At 35.3% G+C, this 17,202-nt stretch overlaps 1 protein-coding gene across 3 annotated transcripts in view; it reads left to right on the top strand.

Moving 5' to 3' along the window:
* The window catches only part of LOC145669491 (kynurenine/alpha-aminoadipate aminotransferase, mitochondrial-like), a 78,843-nt gene that overhangs the window by 51,023 nt on the left and 10,618 nt on the right, over positions 1–17,202 (top strand). For 2 of the 3 annotated variants that reach the window (XM_081737668.1, XM_081737669.1), the window contains 3 exons: positions 146–289; positions 2,652–2,831; positions 9,919–10,045. In XM_081737668.1, coding sequence (XP_081593794.1) covers positions 146–289; positions 2,652–2,831; positions 9,919–10,045 — 451 coding nt within the window. Of the gene's footprint in view, positions 1–145; positions 290–2,651; positions 2,832–9,918; positions 10,046–12,995; positions 14,429–17,202 lie in introns of those variants that run through there. The other variant, XM_081737667.1, reaches the window with a different exon arrangement.

Raw genomic sequence — 17,202 nt, 5'->3', positions numbered from 1 at the left:
ATTAAGTCATTCTCTCATGCGCCTTCATAATTTTAAATTCAATTTTAATTTTGAAATAAAAATAAGTTAATATTTCCTCACTTTTGTAGTAGTATTTCTTATTTGCCTTTGTTACCTTTTTCTTTTGTTAAATCTTATTTTCCAGTTGTTGTACCTCAATCCAATCGGAAGTAATCCAACAGGAAGCAACATCACAACAAAAAGAAAAGAAGAGATTTACAAAATAGCTTGTGATTACAATCTCTTAATATTGGAAGACGATCCGTATTATTTCCTTAATTTTGATAAGGTAAGCTTTGAGATGAACATCGAATTAATAAGTAATAAGTTATGATCATCATCATCATCATAATCATAGGTCTTCTTCTATCATTGGCAGATTGAGAATCTTTAGGGTACTACAGTCCTCAGATCTTAACGTAGCAAATATCGTTATAATATTGTCTATAAATTGTAGGCTCTTTTCCAAGTCAATTTATTGAAATTCCATCTGGATTCTACAAAGAAGGTACACATCGAACAAATTTACATATATAGGGTGTTTCAAAACAACACCAACAGAGTTTGGGAAGAGAGGTCATTCCTGACACCAAGATAGACAAAAAAGTGTAGACCAACATACAACGATATCGTGTATCATTGCATTAGATTACTTCTGTTTTTATATTTTGATTTTGGGATAACGGTGCTTAAATATATACAAACTGCTTGGTAGAAGAAGAAGAAAAGAAGAAATTATTTATGTTGTTGAATATATAGATAAAAGGACAATATAAGAAAAGGAATTTTATCTGTAACGAAGTTGTAAGAAGAGAAAATAATAATAAAACGTAACATTCATAAAATGATGTGTATACATTTATGAAATTAGTCCGTGTTGATATATTATCTGGACTGTGGGCTAAAATAAACAATAAAATGTTTTTTGTTGTTGTTATAAACATGGGTACACAACTTTTTTTTTCGGAGTTATAGACTGCAGAAACCATGAAAAAAAAACTTTAAATACTATGGAACCTACCATAGTCGAGTCAAGACAAAATAATAGTACTCTATCCAAAAATACATGTTTCAATATCCTGCGGTACTGACGCAACAATTTTTATAAAGGGAGTTTGGCTATGGACATATAATTTGAAGTACTCACAAACTACCTTCATAAAAATCGTTGCAGAACTACCGCAGGATTCTAAAATATGGATATTTGAATAGAGCACATACCAGTTCCTAAGTGAAGTCTTGGACCCGACTACGGTAGGTCCCATAGTATTGGAGCTATGGACCTTTAAAGTTCGTTTTTCATGCTTTCGGCAGCCTATAACTCCGAAATGACGGATTTTTACAGCCAGGTTGACCTATACTTTTCGTCTTATCTTGGTGTCACGAATCATCTCCCAAACGTTGTCGGTGATGTTTTGAAATACCCTGTATAGTAAAACCTGTTAGGATGGCAATCTGGTTAACTTAGCCATCTTCCTAACTCGGTCTCATTGTTGTCAATTGTGCATGTCTAACTTGGAAATTCCTTTTTCAAAAACATTATGAACATTTTGGAGCCTAGGAAATTTCGGTGTAAAAGAAATAAGACAAGTAAAAGGGAGGGGATTTATTTTTAAAAAGCGGGAAATAAAGATTAATATAGTGATTGGTTGCATCTAGGTACATATCTTCATCATATTTTCTTGTAGCTACGAGGGGCATCCAAAAAGTTATCTGCCTAGACAGGAAGGGGCGGAGCATAACGACGCACCTCAAGGCTACTATGGGGAACACCGCTGCACAATTTGAGGTCAGTCGGGGCAAAGCAATGGCCGTGAGTAGAGTGTTTGTGTTACACCGCGTAGCGAATGTTTGTATGACGCTGCGAACAATGGATTTACAGAAGTTAAGGACGAAGCCTGGATCTACCATTGGGACTCTGAGGGCAAGCAGGGGTCCATGCAGTGGAAACACCACGATTCCCCGCCACCGAAGAAGTTCCAGATATAGTCTCCTGCAGGAAAGATCATGATTCAACAGGCTGTTTCCCAGTGATTTGCAGGCCATGACAAAGACTATTTTTCCTCTGGGATTTCTTCGCTGCCCACAAAGTGGCGACGGTGCATAAACCACCATGAGGACTACATCCAAAAACAGCGATGACCATGTGGCCCTATCTGCGTTCCTTCCTGTCTATGTGCATAACTTATTGGACGCCCCTCGTAAAACTGATTTACAATATTGTTTTAAAAAAGCCGGTCGAATTAAGCAGAAAAAAAAAATACGACAGTTTTCATGCTAACCTTTGCAACCTTCTAGTAAATTCTGGTGTGATTTTAACAGATTTACTTGCAAAATTATTTTTAATAATAATAATAAAAGTAATGAATTAATAATCCCGACATCTGGTAGATATGTTGTTGAATGTACTATGAGTCTACATTATAACAGCTTGTACAATGTTGTTTGTCTCATTCTTAGTAACAAATAATATTTCCCCTTCATTGATCCTTTTCAACTGGAACTCCTTCCGAAGTGTTGCCAGTTTGTAACTGTAAAAAGCACCAAAATGTGAAGAGCTGCCTGCACTAAATAATCAAAAAAATAAGGTTTATGGTTATGGGTTGATTATGCATGACAAATCTTGCATTTATTGTCTTAATTCTTCACAGGAAAAACCCACAAGTTTCTTATCATTGGACACGGAAGGTCGTGTGGTTCGGTTCGACTCATTTTCCAAAGTCCTCAGTTCGGGACTAAGAGTAGGATTTGTCACAGGGCCTAAACCTATCATACAGAAGATAGAACTTCATCTACAAGCAACAGCCTTCCATGCAGCTTCATTATCACAGGTAAGGATCCAATTACGGAACTTCAATTTTTCAGGGATTACCTGGAAGAGTTCCCCTTAAGACTATCATAAGACTCTGATTAGGAAAAACAAGTGTTTCACTTAGGCTAGTTTTAGACGGAAGCATTTATCGTAGCATTTCTCGTAGCAGATGTGCTGCCAAAAAAATGCATATAATATTCTATGGCATCAAAAGTATATGGTGCTTTTAAACGGTAGCATTTTGATAAGCATCTGCCGTGACGTAGCAGACAAATCACTGGAGAAGAGCGCAATTATGGCTCCGAAATTAAGCGTGAGGTAGCTAAAGCTATAGTAATTGTAACAACAGTTCTCGCTGGTCATATTGAAAAACGAAAATCAAAGAAGTATGTTGGCAAAGAGCATCCCTACTCCAACTCATTTTTCTTTACTACAATTCAATTTCCCACACAAAACAAAGAGCATGGATATTTGGCATAAAATCTTTCACTTCTTTTTAACACACCACGGCGCTGCAATCGGACCAGAAATGCTGGGGAAAATGCTACGAAATAGAGCAGGTTCTATCGACAAGAAATGCCATAGGACATGTCATGGCATGGGAAATGCTATAGCATTTGCTAGTTTACACGGTAGGATATCGATGATACCATTTTTGCTACGAGAAATGCTACGATAAATGATTCCGTCTAAAACTAGCCTTAAACTTATAAAATCAAAAGGCCGGCTGTGAATTATAAAAAATTAGTGACTAAAGTAAACTGAACATCCTGATGAGTAGAATAATGATATTTTTTAATTACATTTCACGCAACCTGCTGCTGGAAACCTCGGGAGTTGGGGAGAATTAGACAATTTATTGTTAATGGCCTTGGAGGCGAGACTAGTGTGGTGAGGAATAGTCAATACTGCAAGGATTAATTTTACATGATGATCTGTGCACCCATCAAATGCACTGGACTATTCGTAGTTCACGCTAATAGGGGTCTCTCATCCTTCATAAATTCAATGTTGTATAATGACACAAAACACGTAAATTTAAACTCAAATTGGAATTTAATATTAATACAACAAACTCTGTGGCCTACGGAACCCGGAGATTCAATGCCACGTTCACAAAGCTCTCCATTGGCACTGTCCTTAGCCAACTGCATCCAGTTTCTACTTTGTATTCCTATTTCTGCGGAATCCATCTTAAAATTGTTCTCCCATCTGTGCCTAGATCTTCTTAATGGTCGTTTTCCGATTGGATTTCCAGTTAAAGACTTTGAAGGCATTCGTGCCTTCTTCCATTCTGTCTACATGACCTGCCTACCTAATCCTCCTAGATTTGATGACGCTAACAATATTACAACAGATTAAATATTTCGAGGAGCAAAATATCATCTGAAATAAAATAAACACAAGCTAAACCAGATTCTCACACATTTTTTAGTTATAATGAACTTGGAATATACCTTTGACTAATTTTACCCTCAAGATGAGACAAGAAATACGATTTTCTTATCTCGTCTCGTAAAATTTTGCACAAGTCTCGTCTCGAATAAATGTTTCGCGTCTCGTCTCGATTCTCGAAAAGCTATCGTCTCGTTTTCCTTAATTTATTACAAAATTTATGCACTGATTTTTGTTTCTTAATTTCATTTAGAAGTTATCAGAAGTCTTCGACGTCACGAGTGATTCATGAAAAGTGTGATATAACAACATTTAAGGGGGGCGCGGTGGCTCAGTGGTAGAGCGTTCACCTCCGGTACTTGGGGTCCCTGGTTGGATCCCAGCTCGCGCCGTGTGGATTTTGTGGTGGGCAAACACCGTGCTCGTATGTTTTGTCGGGGTTCTCCCACTTTCTTCATTCCACCATTTCACTCATTTCTGATTATCACCGTCTCCTTTAGCCTAACCGGCATAACCGTGGGACGTTAAACTTAAGGATTTCATTTCATTTTTTTAAAGAACATTTAAACCATATTTATTATTGGAGTACATTGTATGATGACTTAGTGTCTTTAAACGTTGATAAATGTCGTTCGTTGAGTTCGTGCAATCACGTTATTAATTTATAGTTGTTTTTCTTTAACTATAAATTACGTAACACTTAAAGGGTCTCTGAAATCTAAGACACGAGTGAAGTAGTATTCACTACAAGATGAAAAGTTTCTCATTTCGTTAACAAGATGTATCGGACGCCAAAGACAGGTTATAATAAAAAAATCTCAGAAGTTTCAAACACTAAATCTAACCCAACAACACCCTTACTAGTTTCTTTCGAACAATGATTGGTCACTAATTCTCCCATGTAAACCGTGAGTATGTCTCTTGAGTTCTTAAGTGTTCAAACTAGCAATGAAATATGACTATTTTTTAAGTTAGCAACAAAAATTAAGTTGATGACGATATATAGACAAACTTCCTACAAACATATATGTAATATAATCCACAGAATGATCAATAAATCAAATCAAACGCTTAGCTCTTAGAAATATCTTATATTTTAAAGCTTGTTATGCTTACATACAGATATGATTCATATTTAAATTAAGGAATGTTAAGATATCAGGTCACAAATTACTGCCTGATGATGATCTAAACGAAAGTATTCACAAATCTTTTCTTTTTCTTTTTCTTTTTTTTTCTTTTTAAAAAAGTGCATGTATATGTATGCGTAAAATTGTTTTTAATTTAATTTTTAAACACAGCACTGTACTTAACCTAAGGCTTGCCGTATATTGATCAGCCAAGTTGAAACAGGAGGAGGCAGTGTATGATGCGGAGCGATCATTGACAATTACAAGGTTTGAAAGCTCTTTGTCTGGTACTTGCTCAAGTGCCTATGTGGTGTGAGCAGGGCGGCAAAATATGTCATAACTACATTATTTAAAATAAATATTTCATTTTGGAAACAGACTTCATGATGATGGTATTTAAATTTACTAAGCTGACCTATTTGAATACTACATTCGTAAATCATATTTAGGTGGCATTAGTCTGAGGTTACATAGACAATGCTAAAGCAAATATGGTCAAACAAATTCCAGCATGAATTACTTGACTGTTGTCAAATACAAGAACTCAATTCTCGAACAGTAGCGAACATCTGTTCCATTTAATTTGTTATCACAGTTTTGATATTAAAACTAGTCTTGACTTTGTCACAAACAAGTTCCTTATCATTGAGGTGGAACCAATGTTTTTTATTTATTTATTTATTTTAATTTTAACCCTTTTCTTGGCAAGAAGACTTGCGTTCCTCAGAAAAAAATATTGCATGCGATTTCCGTATCAAATAGTTTTAAAATAAGATAATTGCACATTTTACTTACATGTTTTATTTAGACAAGGCTGTGATATATCTCATAGGATACATTGCCAAGAATAGGTAGTCACAAAATAACCAGAATATATCGAAAAACATTACGTATCTCAAAGAATACATTGCCAAGAAGACTTGCATTGCTCAGAAAAAAAATACTGCATGCGATTTCCGTGTCAAATAGTTTTAAAATAAGAATTGCACATTTTAGTTACATGTTTTATTTAGACAAGGCTGTGATGTATCTGATAGGATACATTACCAAGAATAGGTAGTCACAAAATAACCAGAAAATATCCAAAAACATTATGTATCTCAAAGGATACATTGCCAAGAAGAGGGTTAACAAGTGTAGAAAGAAAATCAAGAAATAAAGATAAAAGAGTTTTAGTTGCACTGGAATTGCAAACTGATATATTGAGATCGAAACTCCATATTGAATTCTATGAAAAGGATTACCATCTTTCCTCTGCAGGTGTGTTTGCTTTGTAACGCCCCATTGTAAATGACTCTACAATTGTATTATTAGTACAGGTTATTACTTACCTCTTGTAATCCTTTTGTATTTGGCAACCCTGCCGAAGCATCATGTTCGCGGGTTCGCGCAAGGGATTCGGGATACAGGAATTTGAAGACGAAGGCATCATGGCATGATTAATTTGGTGCGCGTTGAAAAACTATGTTAAATCTCTGAACTACAGCCGCCATCGTACGGTTAATAATTTGTGTGCTTCACTTTATCCCTCAAGGAACTGTTTCATGGATTTTGGCAAGTGTGCCACTATCTAGCATAGCATGAAATTCCGAACATAGTTGGGGAGTACTTATTAGCCCAGGCTGCCACGTGAACCATCTTTGTGAAGGTGTATTGTTTTAAGTTGGCTCTGTTCAGTTACTTCTGCATACTCAAATATCTAGTGAATAACATTCTCAGAGCAGACTGCTCATCATGCTTTCCGGTGAGCCATATTTTTACTTGCAGTCAGAAATGATGTATCCAATGTACAACTAAATCTTTAGCAGCGGGGCCCCCAACTCTTTCGCCATGTCCGTGAAGCGCATCAGAAGTAAGTACTTTCCCTATAAGTCTTATTCAGGAATACCCATGCCTTTATGTAATATGGAAGCATCAGGAGTTTATGGTAAATTTGCCAGTGAAAATATGACATTCCGGAAGTGGAATCCAGAACATTGTCATCATTGTGATTTATTCAAGTGGCAAGTACGGATACAGGTTTATCACTTGTTCCTGCTAATTTTGCTTGTGTTGTTTAGCCATTTAATAGTACGTAACCTGGTGACTTATGTGATCCAGTTCTCCCGAGTGACGATTTAAGAAGTCAAGAATTCAGCATTCTCCCAAGAGGTTGGAATGGAACTTTGTACATAGGCTTACAATTTGAGGTGTCTATCCATAAGAGTTAATATCTACACGTTTAAGTTTCATCAATACACTATTTGTGTCTCTTACTAATCATTCAATTAATATGTCCTCAGTACGATGTTATGATAGCGCTACTTATTAGTCAAAATCTCCGTTGATATTCATAATATATATTTTATCTTCATTGTCTGTTAAACTGTCCAGTGAACTTCATGGATTTTTAGCATCAGGATCGGTGTGTTTACTTTTGGCGACGGTGCCCCCCCAGCTTTCACCTGCCCAGATCGAGTTGTGTGCAAGATGAAGAATTCTCCTCATGTCCTATCTTCTAGACGTTATAGCTTAAGGGAAGTTCTCCACAACAGTGATCAGTTATTCTGTCTCAGTTTCTGTGCATCGTATGCGTTTTGAATAGCAGTTAGTGTGTATTTCTTGGTGTCCAGTTGGAAATGTGTTCCGTTAATAGTGCAAGTGCATTTATGAAAGGTATAGCAGTCTCTGCTTGTTTACACCTGTCAGAAGGGTAAGTACCCTGTGTTGTGTGTGCCTGCCTTCGTAGCAGGCCGACCATAATTCTGCTTTGCACAGAATTATCTTTTCTGCTGCTGATTAATTGGAATCATATGGCATAGCGCCCGTGTGTGGATTCGCTGATGCCCATCTTACGAATGTAATCTCGACGATTGTCTGTTTGCACTTATCAATGCTGAAGTAAGCCATAGGAACACCACCACCCATATGATTGTCTAGTTAACTGCTGTGTATTGAGTTTATCACTGTCGGAAGCAGGAGAGTGCTTTCAGTGTTTAGGAGACACCTGGCCGTCTAGCACAAGTTGATTCAATATGTTGTCCTTTTGTTTCTACACTTAAAGCTGGTGTGACTTTTATTGTTGTCAGTCTATATGGGTCACGTTACCGTCGTTTCCTTTTAAGTCCTGTCCAAATACGCCACTACTTGACAATTACATGGGTTTTGTTAGTCAGAGCATTACATCTATAGAATCATGATGCTCACTTGTACCTAATATCCTGATCAACGCTGACGTTCAACAATGCATTGTCCGTTTTACTTATAATGCCTAATATTTACACTTGTCTAATTTGTCCACCTTTTATTTTCATTCACGTCCTTATTCATTTGGGACGAGTCACTTGTCTTATGTTTACATACTATGTATCGAGAACCTATCTAGCATGATGTTTCTTTGGGGTTCCTTATTGCTATGATGGTTACTAGTAAGTGCATCATATTATACTTCTGAGTATTACATAATTAGTGTAAACCCGACTAGTCGTGGTAAGTAAATCTACGTTTGCTCGAGCCATTTATCCTATTATCTGTTAGTGTCATATTAATCGTTATGCAATTTTATAGAAATATATATATATGTATATGTTCCAATATTTTTGTTTTATAAGAGTGTTGAATCCCATATCATTATTTTCAATTACAATATAGCAATATGATGGGTGTGAGTTTATTCAGTTAAGCAACTGAGCAAGTCACTAAGTATAACATTGCAGGGTTATCTCAGAAAGCACTCACAATGGTAACTTCAATATAATTTCGGTGTAATAATTGATGAGCTCCCTTATTCTAAATCTGTGAATGTTCTTAAGTCAAATAAAAATGTTGCAACACCCTACCATAAGTGTTATGTCTTGCGAAATTAACTCTGCAGTCTTGTATTTCAGCTTTGGCATTCTCATAAGCTTCAAATAGGTAAGGAAATCACAGCACAAGGGAAGGGCTGTGTTCTGTGCATTCGTAGAGTGTACAGGGGGCAGTCTCGCACATGTTGGATTCGTTTTACCGTTGTACTGAAAGTTTTTTTTTTCTCTTTCCTCGTTCTTTTATTAATGCATTGATTTAGCGCAATCTTATGCAATGTTAGCATCTTTTGCTATTCTCTCCTGTGTTCTAAGTAGATCACAGGTGGCGACCCCTTTTCATATACCTACCATATAATTATCATCTCAGTGCTCTGGTACTGAGCATTCACACTCAGCTGTAGCCTGCCAGGGATTGGGCCCTCTGGGGCGCTACAGCTTAATCTTTTACTAACATACTAGATTTATTATTTAAAGAAAAAAAACAGACACAACGAGGTTGTATTTGTAGTGTTTAGGTCTTTCTGAGTGCCAGTGCACTTTCCTTCCTCTTCGTTGTTCATGATGGGGTAGTTTACTTAAACTAGTGGCTTTTTAAGATTTGTTCTTTCTGGAGAAAGAGAAAGCGGCAAATGATGTCATTGCACGGGGCGGCAAATTGCCTAGGGCCGGCCCTGGGTGTGAGGTTTTTCCATTGCTATTTCCTACCCCTCTGGTTGCCTGTCCTCTCAATATGCGGCTAGCCTTCGACTCTATTAACAAGTGTTAGATTGTTCTGTTCTTTTCTTCCCTTTGTCAGGCGTTAGTGAATGAAATATTCGATCACTGGGGTACGGAGAAACTTATGAGACATTTTGAGGACGTCAAAAATTTCTATCTACGAAAGAGAGACATGATGCTGGCAGCAGCAGAGAAACATCTGAAAGGTATATTTTAACAATTAAACTCAATAGTATCACGAAATCAAAAAACTTTAATTAATGTTAATAAACTAATGTATTAAAATTATGGATATTGCATGATATAGAAATAAGCTAACATGTGTATAGGAATTTAAATAATTTTTATTACAATTTTTTACTGTCATGAATGACAATTTATTAATCACACAAAAGAGTTGTCACCTAGAGAAAATTAACGTAGTATGGTCGATAATTTTAAATAACAAAGTTACCGTAGTACTCAATAGTGTTGAGTTTGACACTGGATACAATATCAAATCTTAACTACATAAAAGAGCCGCGGTGACTCAATGGTTGCCTTCCCCGCTGGTCTAGTGGCTAGCACGTGCGCCTTTGATGTACGCAATCTCGGGTTCGATTCCCGGTGGGAGAGCCTTTGTGATTGTAACTGTCCTCGATATTTCTGTGTTCCATGTCCCTGTCGTTCTTGGTAATTGGAAAAGCAACTTAAACGAGTAAAGCAAGAAAAATCAGTAATAAGTAGTTCAAGTAAGTTACTGAGACACGTTTGGTGAGTCAGTTAACTTTAAAAATATGGTAGAGCCCTCAACTCTGGAGCACGGGGTTCTTGATTTGATCCCGGCTCTCGCCAACTGGTTTTGTGGTGGACAAACACAATGTACGTGGGTTTTCTCAGTGTTCTCTCGTTTCCTTCTACTCTGTTCATTTCATTCGTTTCTCATCATCACCATCTCCTTTATTCTAGCTGATATCATCGTGGGACGTTTCATTTTCATTTTCACTTAACTGCATAAAAGAGGACTCTCTCACTGAACAATGTTAGAAATAAGTTGAATATTTAAAATGAGGAAATTTGTCTGTCACTCCTAAAAACTTCCCTCAATTTTGTAGTATGCAGATTAATAGTTTATTGCTTTTGAATGTCATACTTTGTCTACTGCAAGTGCGTTTGTGTGACCAAGTCACTTTTCCTTCTTTCGATATTTGTAAAGAGAATTCTCATAGTTATTGTTCAGAAACTTCTTCATCGTCACTCCGAGGTCACTTCATTCTCGTAATCCTCTAGTTGTTTCTAGCTTGGAGATTGATTGGAAAGATAATCTTTGGTTGGAAAAACTATATTTCTATATGTTATAACAAGATGGATTGGCATGAATTTTTGAACCAACCCTCGTATTATTCCAACATTAATTCTTGGAAATGAAATGCGACTAATCAACAGTTGAAGGAGAACAAAGCTCAGGAATTTCTCTCCCAAAAGGTACCTCACTTCTCCAGACAGTCTTGCTTCCTCCCGTCAGCCCATATTTGGAGCAAAAATTTTGCTACCCTCGAAAGAAACGCCCACGCAGTGAACTCTCATGATGATGATAGATTTTTACGTGACAATATAGGAATTACCAAAAATCGCCAGTTCCATAACTTATTGGGATAATCAGTGTTTTTAATGTGATTTCTATTAACCTATGGACCATTTATTATATATTATTAAGAATATAATAACGTAAAAACTTAGTGTCTTCTACGAACTATATTCTGGTTTGTCAGTGTATTCTTGCGCTGTGAACTGGCAACGATGGCACGCCGGAAGTGAAGTGTGTGTCTTGTTTGAGCCACCATGGGAGCGAAACGTACTGTTTCTGTCTTCACAAAAATTATTGAAGTATGTAAAGTCTTAGTGTTTTAATTACCGAGGCTAATCATTGCTTTTGATATACCAGTGAGTGGTGAAAGCGACATGGGAGAATGATGAAGCCCACAATTCGCAATGTCAAGGAAAATAACGACTTCTTCACCAGTTGTAGTTGACTTCTTCGAATGAGGAAACTTATAGAAGATGACGCAAAATCATCCTTCTAAAACAGTGGACCAGTGAATTTTCTTTCGTATATCCGCCGTGATCATCGCGCGCGTTTACGGATCATCGCGAAATCTTTGGGCCAATTTCTTTTCGATTGAAATGTTCAAAGTAATATGAAAATCTTAATATTGTTCTAAATCATATGTAGTGTAACCCACATAGTGCATAATAATACACAATTATTTACAATTCTTGTGATCATTTCTTAAAATGATGATAGTGTTAATCAGATGCGTTTAGTCAGTTATTTTTTTTTTTTTCTTTTCTTAGTGATTGAAATGTGTACAGGTTAAAGTGTATGCGGCATAAAGTGTTTATCAACAGGTAAGGTACTTGTAAACAGTGGAGAACAAATATTACTTCCATTTCCCACTATCCATCTGGCATAAATTTCAAATGGCCACCCCACCTTGTATTCTTTTACAGGTAATAATTGGTATACCTTGAAGCTGACGCATCAGCGACGGTGGGTAAACGGCAAATGTATCTAGTTAGTACTACGCCCGAATCCTAGGATCGCGGAGGAGTGAAGATACTTGTTTATTGCTAGTCTCTTACGTCAATTTACTAATTTGTGCATTTGAATGATGATGTAAAGGAGATTTTTGAGAGATCCAAGGTTCGAATCCCAATATTATTATTAGTTAGTCTTCTCGAACTGGAACAAACGAGTATCGAACCCCATTCCCCTTATATCTGGCGCTTCGAACACGGACATCCGGAACTCGAACCCAGAACCGGCACTCCCCTTATATCTGACGCACCGAACAAAGACAGATGCTTTAGTGGGAAGAAAGCGAATATTTGAACTTCACAATTTTGTATTCAATGCCTGGTGTGTTGTGTTTTGTAGTATAATATTTTACAATGTCAACGCTCAATGAAATGGAAACACTGCTTGAAGCGGTGAAACAATTGTCCGCAGATTTGGCTGCAACTAACCAAATACTAAATGCAAATCAAAAAGACTTGACTGAACTATTTGAAAGTTTAAGAGCAGATGTGGTTGAATTACGTGAAAAGGTTGAAAGTAATTCTCAGGAGCTGTTAAATCAGCCAAACACTGCTGAACAAGCGCAGGTAGGTCCTAGTTTATGTATACAAGAATGCGAAACAATTACGGAAAACTTAACATGTGAACTTAGCAATTAATGTTTTGCGAAAGAAACATTTTTTCACATCCTTTTACATGTAGTGTTACTTACATTTTTATATATTTGTGTTCATTTTAGAATATATAATTCATAAATCCACGTACAAAATGCTAGCACTGAATTTAATGAATGTAAGAGCACAGATAGAATTACAGTACACTAACGTAATAAATGCATACAAATATAGTGTTGTTCCATTTTGTTTAGAGGAGTTTCAGAATGTTTTAGGCCTCGATGCAGAAACTTACAGTCTCAATAGGGTAGCGAAACTTGCTATTTGTGAATATGTATTCAATTTTAATTGTGAATATAGGAAAAATATAGAAAAGGAGATAAATCTCCGTGTACGTGGTATACGTAAATGTAAGGAATACGAAAAATTGAAAGAGAAGTGTGCTAGTGGCAAAAATGTATATTTTCAGTATGTAGCAAAAAAGTTGAAACTTCAATGTGATGACGTTAATGTCAAGAATAAGGTTATTGAAATAATAGTTCAACGGCTACAGAAAAAGTATTCCAATGATGTCAGCTCTCTTAGCGATCACGATAGCACGTTCAATGAAGAGGAAAAAGAATTATTTTCAAGCAATGTTGAAAATTCTCCTGAAAGTGTGGTTAGTAGTATCAAATCTATCCTCAAAAAATGTAACAAGGATGTCAGTTTACATACTATGTCATGTAATGTGGGTAAAACCGAAAAGGAAAACAAAGTTCCAAAAAGGGTTAGATTTACTGATGAATTTAACGTGTACCCGTTAGCACATGTTCGCCATAGTTGTCCTTCTGAGGTTAGAACTAAAAGTTGTAAACGAAAATTGGAAAATGTTGCCGATGATGTTGATTTATATCCAAACCCTGTTAAGAAAGGTAGGTTATCTGAGGTCCTAGAATCACATTTTGGTCAAACTAACGAAAGTGAAAATAGGTGGAATGAATTGTTTCAGTTGTTGGATAATAACACCGTACAATTACAAAGCATTACAACTAAGCTGGAAAATATTTCTGTTCTACAGAGTAATGATGTCTTTGCTCAGGGAAACGAAGTAAGTAATGAAAATGTCAATGTAAATGTAAACACCGTGCAGGTTGACTTCATGGAGGCTACCTCCAATAGTAGTACGAGTGTGGTTAACGTAACCACCACTAGGGAAATAAAAAGTGATACTGTTGTAGTATTTTCAGACGAGATTAATGTCTGCACTTGTCCCTTATGTGATAGGAAGTGGGTGGATCAGCTGTTTCCCCCCTCCAGCTCAAGGCTACTTGTTCGAAAAAAATGTTTGTCTACAAGTCCTGTAATTTTTGTGGTGTATACACGGCATGTTACGAATTACCCTAAAGTAAGCTGCATTAGGCAACCAATCCAGATTGGTGAGTTGCGTTATTTTTCCAGTGATAATATATCTTTAGTGTTGCTGAAAGGTAAAGTATGCATATTCGTAATTGTATGTTTTAATAGAAATGAAACCATTCCATGTTCGCTTGGCATACATCGTGCAACTTGTAAATCGATGAAATTTAGATCTAGAAAAGGTAAGAAAAAGTGTATTGAACTAAGTCAAAACGTTCAGATTGACTACCCACCAACCAATACTTTATATTCAACTCGAAATATTATTAAGAAGTTCAGGAACAGTAATTTCAATTTGGCAACCAAGAGAGGTAGGCAAAGGTTTTTCCACCGTGCGAAAATGAAAAATAATGTGGAAATTGGCAAAAAGGTCCGTAAAGTAAGTAAGATATTACACATACGTAGAAAGTGTAAATTCTTCACTGCTAATATTTGTAATGACACTCAATTGGTAAATGTTCCGAGTGTACAAATAATTCGTAAGGTAACTGCTAGTTCTCATGTCAAAATAGTACATAAATCTACTGCTTACAGAATGTTGCGTTTTCATATTAACAAAAATAAGTGGATGCCTACTATGGAAGTTAAACTCAAAATTCTTGAATGCATGACAATTTTAATTTACGATGTTGTACTAAATTCAATACGAAAAGGAATTGGGTAAACGATATTAATACATAGCCGGATTGCCCATTTCCCATATTTTGACCTTGCAATGAAAAATGAATATATATATCCATTGCAAAAGTTTTTTATACAAAATTCTCAGGCGTTAGTAATTATTATTCATGCTATCAATATTTTTCAACACTGTTAGTGTTTTACAAAATTCTGAATACCTAGATAAAATGAATAAGATTTTATTGTGTATCACGTTAATGGCTATAGCCGATCGATTCAGGAAAATTTTGAATATTAATTTTTCTCGTTTCATATATTATTTTATAATATATTGAAAATGTTGAATGAGAGATACCATTAAAAAAAAAAAAAATGATATTTTAAAAATACGTTCTACGAAATTATTTGTAATAGCATATTTTTTCGTTAATGCGTTCACGATGAAATTTCATTTTTCGAATCATAGAGAATATAGTGTTTCTTTTCGAAGTGCAAGAGTGAATTTGCGCAGTGAAAATTTTCAAATATAGTGAAAGGAAATAAAATTTAAAATGTGAAGATGTGGAAAATCTTTACAGAATATTCCATCACAGTGTTGCAATTTTACAAAATTAAAAATTTGTCGAATCATAAATTTAAATATTCTGGTGAGAAACCATTCGGTAATAAACCTGAATAAGCACATTTTAAATTAATGCAATGAAAATTTCAATTTTTAAACAACATCCATGCGTCAATTAATAGTAATGTATATTTACGATGTGTTATCTCAATTTATTCGTCTTAACCAATCAGTATGCCTCTGGGATTACTAATCAGCTGAGGATACTTGAATTTTGGTGTGGTAAGTTATGGTAGTTATCAGTACCCACCTTCAGGCGCGTTGTTAAGTTGAAAAGAATATACAATGAGACATCTTACTATAAATAAATATCAAGTAAGTTGTGTACATGCCAATTGTTAGCAACCATTGTTGCATTCACTTTGTATTAATCTTTTCGTTGAATACGAAAATATTTCAAGTAGTACTTGAAGACATTGAAGCAAAGGTTCCTCCAATATTTTGGGTTACTCATATTATGTAATGCCCGGAGTAGGCAATTTTCGTATTAGTCCCTTCTGTATTATTTTTGAACTTTAACCAAATGTTCTATCTTTTCACTTTGCTTCGGGGATGGAAACATATTAATAAATAAATGGGTTAGGGTCTTATCAATGTAATGCAGGCAGTATATTTTTATATACTTTGAGCGTGACGAGCTCACATGTGCCCAGTCTTTCATTTCATAGTAAATGAAATATTTTTAGTGTTATATTTACACATGTGTTTTCAATATGTAATCTTAATAAAATATAAAACCAATTGTGTGCATTATATCGCATGTTTTAGTTGTGTTGAATTATTTCGAATATTCTTGATAAATGTTTTGTGTTAGTATGTCAATGAAAGTATATTTTTGAATTTTATGAATAATGTTGATGTTTTCATTGTAATAAATTTTCTACACATATAGTAGGAATGAATATCCTATTTCATGAAAAACAATATCATGATATGTTGAATTACTTAGTGATATACGATATTCTTGAGTGATATTGTGTGTTCTATTTTAGAATTAAGAGGCATTATTGCAAAATATTAAATCAATTTTACAATTTTAAATTTATCGGTATACATTTAGTTCGTGTTATTTGTACTTTACTGTGTATTCTTAAATATGGCATTGAATACAATACCTTACCAAGTGTAATCTTTTATTAAGTATGATGTTTATTCATTGAACATTGTTGCATTGAATATGTTAATATGTGTGTGTAACTTAGTTTGAATTTTGAAAGATATTTTGAAATACGATGTTGAATAGTATTTCGAATTGCAAATTACTATTGATTTATATTTAAATATTGAAAATATTCAAAAAAAAAAAAAAAAAAAATGATGATATAAACTAATAATGAAAATAAAAAGGACTCAAAAGACATTTACGAAATGGCCCTCGCGTTATCGTAAATGGCCCTCGCGTTCGTTATTCTTCGAATTTCGCGATCATGTGCGTTCGAGTGAAGCTACAAACTGTTATTCTTCAGTGAAAACAAACTCAAGATGACATTAACCCTTTATGGACTAATGGAGTGCTGTGATTGCTGTAGTGTTGCAGTGGGATTATGAAGA

The sequence above is a fragment of the Thermobia domestica genome, chromosome 14, assembly GCF_964235325.1.
Source record: "Thermobia domestica chromosome 14, izTheDome1.hap1.1, whole genome shotgun sequence".
NCBI classification, from domain to species: Eukaryota; Metazoa; Arthropoda; class Insecta; order Zygentoma; family Lepismatidae; genus Thermobia; species Thermobia domestica.
The sequence above is the reverse complement of the archived record's forward strand: the minus strand, read 5'-3'. Positions and strand labels throughout refer to the sequence as shown.